This window comes from Strongylocentrotus purpuratus, unplaced genomic scaffold (assembly GCF_000002235.5).
Source record: "Strongylocentrotus purpuratus isolate Spur 01 unplaced genomic scaffold, Spur_5.0 spur5_scaffold_3, whole genome shotgun sequence".
NCBI classification, from domain to species: domain Eukaryota; kingdom Metazoa; phylum Echinodermata; class Echinoidea; order Camarodonta; family Strongylocentrotidae; genus Strongylocentrotus; species Strongylocentrotus purpuratus.
Window position 1 is genome coordinate 23,748,235 of NW_022145609.1, and position 14,113 is coordinate 23,762,347.

A 14,113-nucleotide genomic window follows, 5' to 3' on the forward strand; every position below is an offset into this window, starting at 1 on the left:
TTGATGATAATTTTACTTGAAATTCGTTTTCTTACAGAAGATGTAAACGATGATTTACTTTAATCTTTCGCAGCGTTGACGTTGAGTATGAAAAAAGCAGTGGTGAACCTTCCTGATCAGAACTGGTGCAATTCTAATCTTTCCTACAAAGGGGTTCTGGCAGAAGAAATGATATGTGCTGTATATGCACCAGGTGGAATTGATACTTGTCAGGTAACTGCTATCTATGGGTATGTGGGGGGGGGGGGGCACAGGTGTCGTGGGGCGGCGCTATCGGACACAAAAGGCAACTGTTATGAGGTTTTAATTAAAGAGAATGCTACTACTACTTCTACTTCTACTACTACTACTACTACATGTACTACTGCTTCTACTACTACAACTACTGCTACTTCTTATACTTCTAATACTATTACTAATAATAATGACAAATCTAGATTTATACATGTATAGTGCTAAAGACAAAATACCGTTTCTAAGCGCTTTAAAGATATTATTATCCCGGACACCGGATTCATTCATACGTAAAATGTGCAGCATCTCCAGTCTCTGGGGAGTATTTCTACCGCATGGTCACCGTGAGGGTATTAAACATTAACTATCACACAGGCTTCGTGCTCTACAGTGTCCACATTCAATCCTGGGTATGGAGTGGCAAATGTAGATTAAGGCCTTATCAAAGGACATCAGTACTGTACCGGGAGTCAAACCCATGACCTTCGAATTCCCAGTATAGCGGTCAAACCTCTCTACTCGACGGCATGGAAGGAAATAAGGGCATAGGATTGAGTCATTACCTTTTACCCAAGTTGCTTTTCTGCTCTCCCATCATATTTTATTTTCATTAGAACTATTATTTGGGCTTTACTCCCGTTTCCCTTATAACTGTGACACTGACTGCAAGGGTGTTCTTTTTCACTCAGTAATTTTCAATTTTTTAACTTTTTTGTCTTTGTTTCAGAAATTGGGCATACTTTAACTACCCCTTTATATATCAAACTTCTAAGTTCCAAATACATGTACCTTTTCGAAAACTGCACATGTGTGTGGTCCTACGTAGAATACTTGATTTAGTTTGAAAGTCATCCAATTAAATTCACTGTCTCGTGTTTATCATTACAAACATCAGGGAGACAGGGGCGGTCCTTTGACCTGTGAGGGTGATGATGGTCGATGGCATCTGGTCGGAACAACAATATTTGAAGGAGGATGCGCAGGATCACTCTTGCCCGGCGTCTTCACTCGAATCTCACAGTTTCAGTCATTTATTACAGCTGTGGTTTCAGGAGGTGAGTACCCGTGTACAGGGAAAATATGTTGGGAAGACTTTTAACAAGAACAGCAACAACATAACAAAACATTACACGCAATTTCAAAAGCCTTGTCCACCACGTTATTACGTAATCCAATGATTTTCTACATGCTATTGAAACTGCTGAGGAGTTGCTTCTTCGAAATATTTTGGGATTGTATGGAAAGGACTTTGTCTAAAGGTTAAAACAAGGAATGTATGTGCGACCAATTGTAGCTTTCTGAAGCCTTCTGTTTCCCATTATTGTATATAATCAACTAGCTGGCCCCTTTGACCGTGAATAATAATAATAATTATAATATTAATAAATCTAACAATAATAATAATAATAATAATAATAATAATAATAATAATAATAACAATAATAATAATAATAATAATAATATAAATAATGTATTTATATAGCGCATTTTTCATATAAATGTTCGAATGCGCTTAACAGTTATATTGCTAACAGAAAAGGAGAGTTTTGAGATAATTTTTGAAGGTATTGACAGATTGGCGGTTACGAAGAGATATCGGTGGGTTAAATTATTCCACAGTAAGTGAGCAGCAGTTGTGAAGTGAGGTGGCCCTCTGGCAAGCACATCTACCTGCCCTTCCATAGGAGTCCAGGAGAAGAGGGTTGCTATTCATAATACAAAATGAGGGTCGCTATTCATAATAAGAAATATGGGTCGCTATTCATAATACGAAATGAGGGTCGCTATTTATAATAGGAGAAGAGGTTCGCTATTCATGATAGGAGAAGAGGGTCGCTATTCATAATAGGAAAAGAGGGTCGCTATTCATAATAGGAGTAGAGGGTCGCTATTCATAATAGGAGAAGAGGGTCGCTATTCATAATACGAAATGAGGTTCGCTATTCATAATTGGATAAGAGGGTCGCTGTTCATAATAGGAGAAGAGGGTCGCTATTCATAATAGGAGAAGAGGGTCGCTATTCATAAAAAGAAATGAGGGTCGCTATTCATAATAGGAGAAGAGGGTCACTCTTCATAATACGAAATGAAGTTCGCTATTCATAATAGGAGAAGAGGGTCGCTATTCATAATAGGAGAAGAGGGTCGCTATTCATAATACGGAATGAGGTTCGCTCTTCATAAAAGGAGAAGAGGGTCGCTTTCATTATACGAAATGAGGGTGTCTATTCATAATAGGAGAAGAGGGTCGCTATATATAAAAGGAGAAGAGGGTCTCTATTCATAATAGGAGAAGAGGGTCGCTATTCAAAATAGGAGAAGAGAGTCGCTATTCATAATAGGAGAAGAGGGTCGCTATTCATAATACGAAATGAGGGTCGCTATTCATCATATGAAATGAGGGTCGCTATTCATAATAGGAGTAGAGGGTTGCCATAATACGAAATGAAGATCGATATTCCTAAAAAGAAATGAGGGTCGCTATTCATAATAGGAGTAGATGGTTGCTATTCATAATACGAAATGAGGGTCGCTATTCATAATAAGAAATGTGGGTCGCTATTCATAATACGAGATGAGGGTCGCTAGTCATAAAAGGAGTAGAGGGTTGCTATTCATAATACGAAATGAAGGTCGATATTCATAATACGAAATGAGGGTCGCAATTCATAAAAGAAGTAGAGAATCGCTATTCATAATATGAAGTGAGGGTCGCTATTCATAATAGGAGTAGATGGTCGCTATTTATAATACGAAATGAGGTTCGCTATTCATCATAGGAGAAGAGGGGCGCTATTCATAATGCTACGAGAGGGTCTCTATTCATAATACCGAAAAAGTCAACATGACATAAGCAATAAACTAAATGTTAATAAGAAAGCGACATGCTGGTTAGAGGACACCCCACAGCGTAGGCAGTGGCTGGGGCGTAGGCCGGGGTTGGGGTAGGCCACATGGTCCCAAACATTTGAAGAAAATATTTATTGAAAACTCACATTTCTGAAAAAAAGGCGTGCCCCAATAATGAACGTGTCTTACATTCCGGTCACCAGCCCCCCCCCCCCCCCAAGTAAGCCCGACCCCGCTGCGCCATTCTGCCCACCCTCCCGGCAGTATTCCCTTGGTACATGTACATATTAGCGACAATTCTCGTCCAAGTAGTTCATAGATGGCGTAGCCTCTGTGTGTTTAAGGGTGGGGGCCGTGGGGTTGTATCAGTGTTGCCTTCGAGCGACAGAGAGAGGGTTGTAGGGACTTAAGTTATATACCATATTCAAGCTTTTCGTAAATATACAATGTCGCACGACATATTTTCCATATAAGTAAGGAAGTTGGATATTCAGAATCAGATACGATTTTTTTTTTACCGTAAGACATTATGCGAACGGTTGCATCCCCTGTATTATGTATTTTTAAAAATTATTTTACTTTTTAGCTTTGATAATTATAGACATCCCCATAATCTAGCTAATATATTTCCCCCGCTACAGCGGTGAAAACAAGTAGGAAAACACACATAATCCTATCGTCATTTGTCCCGCTCGTGGGAAATCTTGCCCCAACACACTGCCCCCCGACTAAGCTTATCGTGGCTACGCCACTGGCACATTAAGTAGAACAAGCATGCTCATTATCATAGCCATTTAATGACTTAATTTGCTATTTTAAGAAACTAGTAATTCGTCCCTGTTTTCACGAAGTGACGGTAGAGCGCGCAACTAAAAGAAAGTTAGTTTTGCATAAATCGCTTTTAAAGGTTCAAGCCATAATCTCAACCTCTTTAATTTATCAAAGGCAAATAAATTTTATATCCTGGGATAGAAAATATCTCAATGTTTAGTTCTATCTTTAAATATTTTCATTATTTCTTATATTTTTTGAGGAAATGAGCTGTAAACATTACCGTCACTTCGTGAAAACACGAAATTCAAGGACGCGCTGTGATTTTGTTTTCACGAAGTGACGGTACGTAGCCGCGCGCGTAAAACATATGGGATTTTTTTCTCGTGGATGGAATTCTCGAAATGGACACTAAATACGGCAAAAAGTTTTGTTTAATTGATGTACAGATAAAATAATTCGAACTGTGAGAAAGAGTACATTTTCCTCTTTCTGTAGCTGCTTTTTCATTTCTCTGTGTGAACTGTTAACACATCCGTCATTTCGTGAAAACACAAATTGCATAGAACGCTTTGATTTTGTTTTCACGAAGTGACGGTACGTAGCCGCGCGCGTAAAACGTATGGGACTTTCCCCTTGTGGATGGAATTCTCGAAATGGACACTAAAAACAGCATTATGTTTTGTTTAATTGATGTAGTGATAAAATAATGCGAACTGAGAGATAGAGTACATTTTCCTCGTTTGGTAGCTTTTTTTTTTTATTGATAAGAATAAACCGAATGTCTCTATATGAACTTTTAACTTAACCGTCATTTCGTGAAAACACAAATCACATAGAACGCTTGTATTTTGTTTTCACGAAGTGACGGCTCGTAGCCGAGCGCGTATAAAACATATGGGATTTTTATTGTGTGAAGCAATTTCATGAGATAGACACTGAAATGCGGTAAAATTACTTGTTTAATAGATGTATGGATAAAATAAGAGCACCTTTTCTTCTTTGTATAATTATGATGTTAGATGTATGATGTCAGTTTTTGTTCACGAAGCTACGGCTCACAATAAATTAACTATCAATAGCACAGATGGATATTGGCACAAAGTGCTTTTAAAATGATTAATAAGCTATTCTCTTTAATCTTAAGCTAAAAATGGATATGTATTTAATATTCTTTGAGGTTTAATTATCAGGTATATTGTATGTAGTAGGAACTAAAGATTGCACTAAAGAACACGTTCAAGTAGTCTCCCTCTCACTCTCTCTCTCTCTCTCTCTTTACCCCCTTCATCTCCCTTAATATCACACAAATTCTGCCATTTCTTGTTGAAAATCATGCGGGTGATATTAGGGCTTTTGCTACTCTATTACTATGAGGAATTTCTAAAATTTTAGGGAGGGGCCTAGCTAAATATATGTTTTCATATAGGAAATAAAGCAAATATGTTAAGAAATATTTTTGAATGAAGGAAAAAGATTCAGTATTGATCATTGACCATAATCTGTAGTTAACTACTCAACTCTGCAATATAAACACAGAAAATGAATTTTGACTGAGTAGTTTTAATTCAAACATTTGGAACCAGAACAGCAAGTGGCAAATGGAGAATAAATTAAAAATATTAAATAATTGATACCAAACATTATCATCAATACTATATTGCATTTTGAAATGTACATTTAGAAATTTGTGGAAAAGACTCATCAGGTATACAGCCACGGAATACAAAGGTTATTTAGCACATTATACAGTACTAAATATGCTAAAATGTCTTTAACTTATTCTTCATAATGTCCTGGTTATCATGTTTATTCAGCAATCAAAGCAAATAAATGCCACATGTGACATACAAAATGCTTGACATACATCTACTACATGTATGATTAAGTCAACAAAGAAATAAATCTATATTCAAAATACCATTCCAAAACAAAATGAATAAGAAATTTTATATCATTAGCATGCTGAAATATACTGGTTGCTAAATAAACTCTTTTTTTTTAAAGGTTCATCTGCACAGATTTTTTTACCTGAAGACAAAAGAGGTATTCAAAACAGTACTATGTGGTATAGTCTCTTTCTTGCATGCCATGGTTATCCTGTTCTGGCTGAAAGGTTTACATGTTGATCGTAACAAAACGAGGCAGTTCTTGAAAAAAAAGATGGCACTATTTTTTAATGGGAAATATGACTAATATAATCATAATCATTACTTTTTTGTTCATTACTGTTTTTCATTAATATCTTGTGAGTAGAGTTTCAGAAGCAAGTCAGTTTACACAATCTCTTTCTAGGGTATTTCAATAAAATTTAGTACACAGTCTCAAACGCTACAAAGTTTACAAATGCTAAAAGGTTGTCTTCACCCAGGCAAACATGTAATCTCTGACTAAACAATTATCAGCTGAACAATGCATGATAAACATGGAAATATCAATTTGACTAAACAATTTCATTTCTCATCAAACAGATAAAATTCAAAACAGCAACATTATGATTATATTGTATGATTATAAGATAGTTTGAAGTACCAAATACAATTATGATGAGAATGACTATAGAAGTAAAAATAAAAACTTTAAATGTGAACTAGTAACATTGTGTTTTGAAAGAAAAATCAATTGTGGAAATGTAACTTATATTCATGTTCCAATGAAGGCATCAACCCCTGTGAATACAAACATTTAAAGAAAATAGATAAACAAATTCCTCAATACAAAGATACGATATGAGGATTCATGGAACTGGAATCGAAAACTCTAATATGCATTTAATTGAGGTAGGTATACCTGATGAATAGCTGTTCTGAGCTATACATTTGAATAATAAAGATTTATGTGTGCAGGAGTTCATTGCAATACTGTAACAGAAAACTGACACCTGTACGACTATTCAGTTCATTGTTTCAGAAATCATGGACAATGTTACCAGTTTGCTTTAAATCAATTCATTGATTCTATAATCAATCCATTTCATTGCGATTACAACACACAATTACAATTATGAGTGGAGTTTGCTTTGTTTATGATATTTAAAATGTTAAAAAATAAAACAGTATAAAAGAGAGATTGAGGTATTGAAACATTGAAGCATTGTCAAAACGATCATGTAATTGATTCTAGTTTCTCAAGCATGCTCTTCAACAACAGTTCTTCAAGTTTCTTCACACGTATGTCATCCAAGCAATAGTTGTTGAAGCAGCGAAGATCCTTCATCTAGACTGCGTGAAAGCAAAAGGAAATAAGAGAAAGAACAATCAATAGAAAACCATTATCAGAATTTCAATTATGAAAGGGAAACTTTACAGTGCATTATGATTGGGCGAAATTATTTTGTGTAGTTTTGGTACCAACTTTTAAAGAGGCTCTTAATGAATTAAATACTTTATTTGGTATCACCTTAGTATTGGCAATTTTTGTTAAGGATGAAAAAAAAAATTAGATGCTGACCTCGATAGGACCACTCATTCCCTTAACTAAGGGACCTAAGCATTAAAAGCAATTAAGAATATCTCAAATTTTAACTATTGGGTAACAATCAAGAAGAAAAGAAGATACCTTTTGACTCGCTCAGAAGCATAGACAATGGGTCATCATCAGAATCGCAATCGGAGCCGTCAGGAGACTTTAAGGGTCACCATGCCAAGTCACACATGCAGCTCTGACTGTACGTGTTCGGTGAATTGCTTCAACGGTTCCATACCGCTCCCACTCTTAGGTCACTTTGCCAGGTCACATTCTGCAGCTCTGTGTTCAGTGAAGTATCAAGGACCCATCTTACCAGCATGTTGGTCCCTGTATCCAATCTAATTTTGTAGAATGAAAGAAATAATTACAAGTTATTTTCTTTCATTTATTTGCAGGCAGAGGTAAGGAAATGAATCCAATATTATCTTTTGTACATCAAATTAATTACTAGGCATAACTGACCCCAAACAGAAGTTTTCAATTGCCCCTATTACCCCAAAATAGAATTTTCCAATTGTCCCTACCAAACATAACCACCCCAATGCACATACGCAGTGAGTGTGCTTAGTACTTTGCTGCTAAAGTGTGATTTTCTTTAACAGATCATGAAACTATTCTCACCTGGATTTGTTTCTGGCCTGTGGCATTCTTGAAAAGTAGATGTACTTTCCCAGTGCTTCCTTCATACAAGTGAAAATTGTATCTACTGCATCTGAAACTAAGTGAAAGCAAAAACATCATCATAATGTCATTACCACTGAAGTGTAGGTACTGGTAGTGAGACATGTACATCATCTGGTATGGTGCTTGCTTGGAAAATTCTTTAAAATACGAAGTGGAGTTGGGCAACATTTGCTGGTATCAAGAACAATTGTTTAAAAGAATTGTTGTATAGGGTGAGGGACCAAGGGTACTAAAGTGCTGCCTTTGAATATAACAGACACAGAGTACAGATAATGAGAGAAACTAAGCTAAACATGTAGACATTGTTCCCCAAAAGGTAGACTACTCATGATTACTTCAGTCTCAAAACAAAAGTATTCCTTTTTCGGATGGTGCCATTTATTCATTTTCAGGGCAGGACTGTATCTAATTTCCAATTTTTAATTAAATGTTCATTCATGTCCTTCTTTGCTTGTAAGGCAAATCATTGAATTCCCTAACAGTTAACCAGGAGGAGCTACATCCCAGGTCATCTCAGCTCAGCATGATGATAATTTTCATAACTCCCTTTGCCCTTGGCCATGTTGATGTTGGCCTTGGGCTTGGAGCCCTGAAGTCTCTTTAACCCCAGGCACGCCTTACAAGAAAGGTCTCAGTCTGGTCTAGATCCTGATCTACTCACCTCTAGTCTAGATTCTAGATTGATGAGAAGTGGCTGACATAAACTGATAATTATAAAATGATGATCTAGAGTAACTAGAGTTCTAGACTCTAAAACAAATTAGCTAAATAGTAAAGTACTGAAAAAATAAAAGTAAAGCTCTACTCTACTAGAGTCTAGCCTAGACTCTAGGCCTGTTAGATCTAATCTATCTAACTTTCTTTCTGTAAAACTTTGTTCAAAATTATAACTTAAGCAGATATTAAAAGAACCTAATAGCATTAATATTTGGTGTGGAGCTAAATAAGAAAGACTCTTCACTTAAGTTATTTAGTCTAGATGTATATAAGTTGATCTTTTTAGTTTTGGATCACATGATACATCACTCCTTTATTCACTTACATGAAAATAAGTATATGGGGCGATATGTGGAACGGCGGTGTATTTTTCACACATTTCTGTGCTCATGGACATATTTATGGCTTACAAAGAATCAGAATGAATCAAAAGAGTGTACCACATTAATTTACCTTTAAAAAACATTTAAAAACTCACCTTTACATGGTCTGTGACTGTTCCGAACTGCGAAATTTTCACTACCGTCACTTCGTGAAAATATTAAAAGCAGGAAAAGAGCAAACGATGTTTTCACGAATTGACGGCTGTTAAGCGCGTACTTGGCCGTCACTTCGTGAAAACAGAAAATCCTTTTGCTAGGTATTTTCTTGTTTACGTCATCGTCATAGTGACATAATTAGACATTATTATGATCTGAAATTTTGTGAGGTTCAAGGTATTAGTGAATGATGTCCAAAAATGCCAAAAAATCAAAAGTGAAAATATGTGCGATTTTCCTCACTACCGTCACTTCGTGAAAACAGGGACGAATTGTTTATACGAAAATAATATTTGTGTAAAAAGTAACTTTTAGTAGGACTTATGGAACTACAAATTATATAGCCTTAGTCAGATCCAGGCACACAGAAGCTTTTCAATTTCAGCCAATGAAGAGTTTCAAGATTTCAGTTTTCCATGAATTATCATGCCTCAGGATACTAATAATCATATTAATTAACCTTACTTGATTTATCCAAAAACTTGATCTCCTGAAACTTTCCTAACATCGAAAACAAACGGAGTTTGACAGGACCATTAGCATATACACTGCGAAAAAGTAGGGCAATATTGTTTAAATTGGCGTGGGGTCCGGGGGCAAAGCCCCGGTGAGGGTCAAGGAAGCTTTGGTGTTTTAAGCATTAAAATAAGGTCAGATGAGGTTCCAGGGGCCCGCCAAAGGGCTTTTGGTGGGGTCTGCATACCCCCGGAAGCTCGGGGGTTTTAGGCATTTAATTACGGTCAGATGAGCATATTTTGATACCTCATTTGTGAAACCGGCAGGTCACCTTTCTTTCTTTCTTTATATTTCCACATTAACATACCTTTACAAAAAGGTGTATGTGTGTGTGTGTGTGTGTGTGGGGGGGGGGGGGGGTTCACACCATGACACGTTAGCTACTAAAGTAGCATATCAGCCCGAGTATAAATTTTGGAATTAGTCACTTTTCAACAAACGCATATAAAAGTATGATTTACAAAAAAGTGAACAAAATCTCGGAAACTTGGAAAATCGTTTTATTTCAGCAACATTTGTAAATCACTGGTATCGATTTAAAAAAAAAAACCACGTTTCAAATCTGGGGGCAACTACCCCCAAGCCCCCCTCTCTCTCTCTCTCTCTCTTACTCCCACCCTTCTTCTCTCAGGCTTTCCCCCCTCTCTCTCTCCTCTTTTTCATCCCCCGTTTCTTTCCTTTCCTTTTCCTCATTTTGTCCTTTTGTCCTTTTCTTTATTTTCTCTTTCTCGGTTTCTCCCTTTTTTCTCTTTCCTTTTTTTCCTATCTTTTCCTTTTCTTGTTTTCTATCTTTTCCTTTCCCTCATTTCCCCCTCCCCCTTTTCTCATTTCCCCCGACAGCAGCGCAATTTTACCGACAATATCCCGACAGGTGGGGGGGGGGGGGTGTCGCACCCCTCACCCTCCCCCCTTTAGCGACGCCCCTGCCTATACCGGCCATTTTTCGTACCGTTTACCGTCCGTATATCCAGGCGCGGATCCAGGGGGCGAGGTGGCAAATGCAATGCCCCCCGCCCCCCCTCCCCCCCCCCCAAAAAAAAGGAGAGAGAAAGAGAGAGAAGGAAAAGAAGGCAAAGGTAAAGAGGAGAGAAAGGAAAGAAAGAAGAGGAAGAAGAAAAGAAATGGGGGAAAAGAAGCTAATCGGGGGGGGGGGGGGGGCTTGCCTCCACCCCCTCCCCCATAAAAAAGAGGAGAAAAAGGTGAAAGAAAAAAGAGAAAGAAGAAAAGTAAAGAAACGGGATGTCAGTTGCGATTTTTCCGCCAACAAGGTTTGGATCGAAATGCCCTTGCCTCCCCCTCCCCTCAGCAAAAAAGAGAAGAGAAAGAAAATAAAGAGGGGTAAAAGATACATTTTTGCGCCCCCCTTACCCCCCCCCCCCAAACGAGAACAAACGCCAGAAACGCCACTGGACACCACAGGCATACTCGGTGCCGAAACGGCCGCCCCCCCTTATTGGCGGCGCAAAAACAGAGGTTAAAAAGAAGAGAAGAAAAAAGGAGAAGACAAAAGAAAGGAGAAGAGACAAGAAAAGAGAAAAGAGAAAATCCGGCCCGTATACTGACTTTACACACCGGAGATAGAGGGGTGCTTTCAAAGAGAGGGAAATGCGTACGCTTACCCTAGATAACAATGAGTGGGGGGGGGGGGGGGGGGTGGGGAGTCGGGTGAAAAAAGGTGGAAAGACAAGGAAATGGCGCTTAGTGACAGTAATTTTCGAGCCACGGAATCAAATTTAAACGTTAAAACAGCCCCTGCCCTGCAAAGTCAATTTTGTAATTAACGGTAGGGGGCCGCTTCACAACTCTTATTTTGCCCTTCGTTTGGCTTCAGCTCATATAAACTCGCTTGAGCTTGTATTTGAGCTCATGTTGGTAGTAATCATGGACAGGGCGGCAATCCTGGGCCCGATATGAGGACACGTCCCCCAGGAAATTTAGAAATATAGCTAGAAAGATATAATTAAAGCGGAAAGAACGTACATGTTGGGCTTAGGGATTTCCTAGAGTGCATAATGTCAGCATTCAACATTGCAAAATCTCGCTTGGTCGTTACGCCCCCTCGCCCAATAACACAAAACTATGATATGACACTCGACCCACGCTCCCGGCCGTGATTTATCCATGGTTGTTGCAATAATTGTTGTTCTTTTTCATTTCTTCTAACATTATTGTGTGCTATCACAATAATGATTGTTTCATTTTCCCTTTAAAGCAGGCGCGTAGCCAGAGTCGAGAATGGAACAACGAATCGTCTTCTTCCTCTAATAATTTAATGAAACACCAAAGCTTCCACGTAAGGCGCGGGGTGGGGAAACTGAATTCAGACAAGGATTAAAAGTCGAGAATGGAACAACAAATCATCTTATTTCTCTAATAATTGCATTAAACAATGAAAGATCAAAGCTTACGCGCTTTGCGTAAGGGGGGGGGGGGGTAGAATTCAGACAAGGATTAATAGTCGAGAATGGTACAACAAATCCTCTTCTTATTCTAATAATTTTATGAAACATCAAAGCTTCCGCGCTTCGCGCCGGAGGGGGAGGGGGAACCAAATTCAGACAAGGAAAAAGGGTCGAGAATGGTACAACGGATCGTCTTCTTTCTCTAATACTTAATGAAAGGTGAAAGCGAGGGGGGGGGGGGGAACTGAATTCAGACAAGGATTAAGAGTCGAGAGTGATACAATAAATCGTTTCTCTTCTCATTTCTTATTATGAATAGCGACCCTCTATATTTATTATGCATAGTGAACCTTTTTCGTATCATGAATAGTGAACATCTACTCCTATTATGAATAGCGACCCTCTTGTCCTATTATGAATAGCGACCCTCATTTTGCATTATGAATAGCAACCCTCATTTCGTATTATGAATAGCGACCTTCATTTCTTATTATGAATAGTGACCCTCTTTCTGTGTTATGTATACCGACCCTTTTGTAATATTATGAATAAGGACCCTTATGAATAACGACCCCGATTTCGTATTATGAATAGCAACCCTCTTCTAATATTATGAATACCGACCCTCTTCTTTGATTATGAATAGCGGTCCTTGTGAACAATGACCCTTATGAATAATGACCCTTTTCTCCAATTATGAAAAGCGGACCTTATGAATAGCGGTCCTTATGAATAATGGACCTTATGAATAGCGAACCTTATGAATAGCGGTCCTTATGAATAGCGATATTGACCCTCAAAAATATGTTTTGGTGTTATTCATCGGATTAAACAAAAAAATCATAAGTATTCTGGTTATATTAATATTTCTTTCAGCAATAACACCGGGTGTTACTGAAATCACCCTTGAGCGTGCCGTCCCAGTGAACATCACTTCTCCAAATTACCCTTCCGACTACAACATCGGTGATAACATCGTCTGGAAGGTATCAGCCCCTGTCAACCACAGCGTCAGGCTGGACATCGTCGACTTCGCTACCGAATCGAACTTCGACTTCTTGTTTGTGGGCGATGGACTGACGCCACTGAGTTACACAGAACTTGCGAGGCTGACGGGCTATGGGTTAAGGTCGACTGTGACGTCACATGGCCGCCATATGTGGCTCAAATTCTCCAGTAATTACGAACTTACTAACGTTGGATTCATGGCAACACTGAACGCTGTGGATCCGAGAGGTAATAAGATTCGATTTTGTGTCATGGTGAAATTCTAGGGATTTAAGAATCTTCAGAATGATCAGATGATCTTAAAATGTCTTAATATTCTCGTATGTCTTTTTTTGTAGGAAAAAACATACCTGTATTTCTGCCACATTTAGTGTTATCCTATTTTTGTTGTAACAGATGACAATCCTCTAATCTTGGTGAACGGATCTACGCTCCAACAGCTCCGCTCACCAGACTTTCCTCATGATGCAAGCGACAGCGTGTACGAGATTTGGCGGATAATGGCTCCTCAGGATTACAGCGTGAGGGCGCGTTTCGACTTCTTTAACATCACCGACGGTTCTTCGCTTACCGTGGGCTACGGCTGGAGTCCTTTAGTACCCACAATTCTAGTGGAGTTGACTGGAAGTGAATTGCCTGAAGATATTACCTCACCCACTCGAAAATTGTGGTTTAGATTTGTGTCGGATACTGGGGACTTCAGTAGAAGGAAACGAAGAGCGGTCGGTTCGCTTATGGGAAGTGGATTCTTAGTGAATCTAACAGCAGACAGGACTGAAGGTGAGTTCTTTTTCTAACAATAAAACATTAATAAACTTATTCATTAATATATAAAAACAAACATGGAAAACTCTTTTAACCTCGAAATACGTTGAAATAGTTTTAAAAGGGAAGTTTTCTGACGAAAAAAGCACGACAGTTAAT

The 14,113-nt window shown here is 38.3% G+C and overlaps 1 protein-coding gene and 1 long non-coding RNA gene across 2 annotated transcripts in view; one reads left to right on the plus strand and one right to left on the minus strand.

The window, feature by feature from the left end:
* The first annotated feature begins 85 nt into the window (after positions 1 to 85).
* Positions 86 to 14,113, plus strand: part of LOC100890522 — a 43,781-nt gene continuing 29,753 nt past the window's right edge. The window contains exons 1-4 of the mRNA XM_030996351.1: positions 86 to 213; positions 1,130 to 1,289; positions 13,058 to 13,417; positions 13,586 to 13,969. Coding sequence (XP_030852211.1) covers positions 88 to 213; positions 1,130 to 1,289; positions 13,058 to 13,417; positions 13,586 to 13,969 — 1,030 coding nt within the window. The 5' untranslated portion in view covers positions 86 to 87. The remainder of the gene's footprint in view (positions 214 to 1,129; positions 1,290 to 13,057; positions 13,418 to 13,585; positions 13,970 to 14,113) is intronic.
* Positions 6,900 to 9,514, minus strand: LOC115928670. The gene is made up of 4 exons (XR_004066155.1): positions 9,203 to 9,514; positions 7,945 to 8,041; positions 7,414 to 7,661; positions 6,900 to 7,076 (listed from the first exon to the last, which is right to left on the minus strand). It is a non-coding gene; the product is annotated as an uncharacterized LOC115928670 (long non-coding RNA).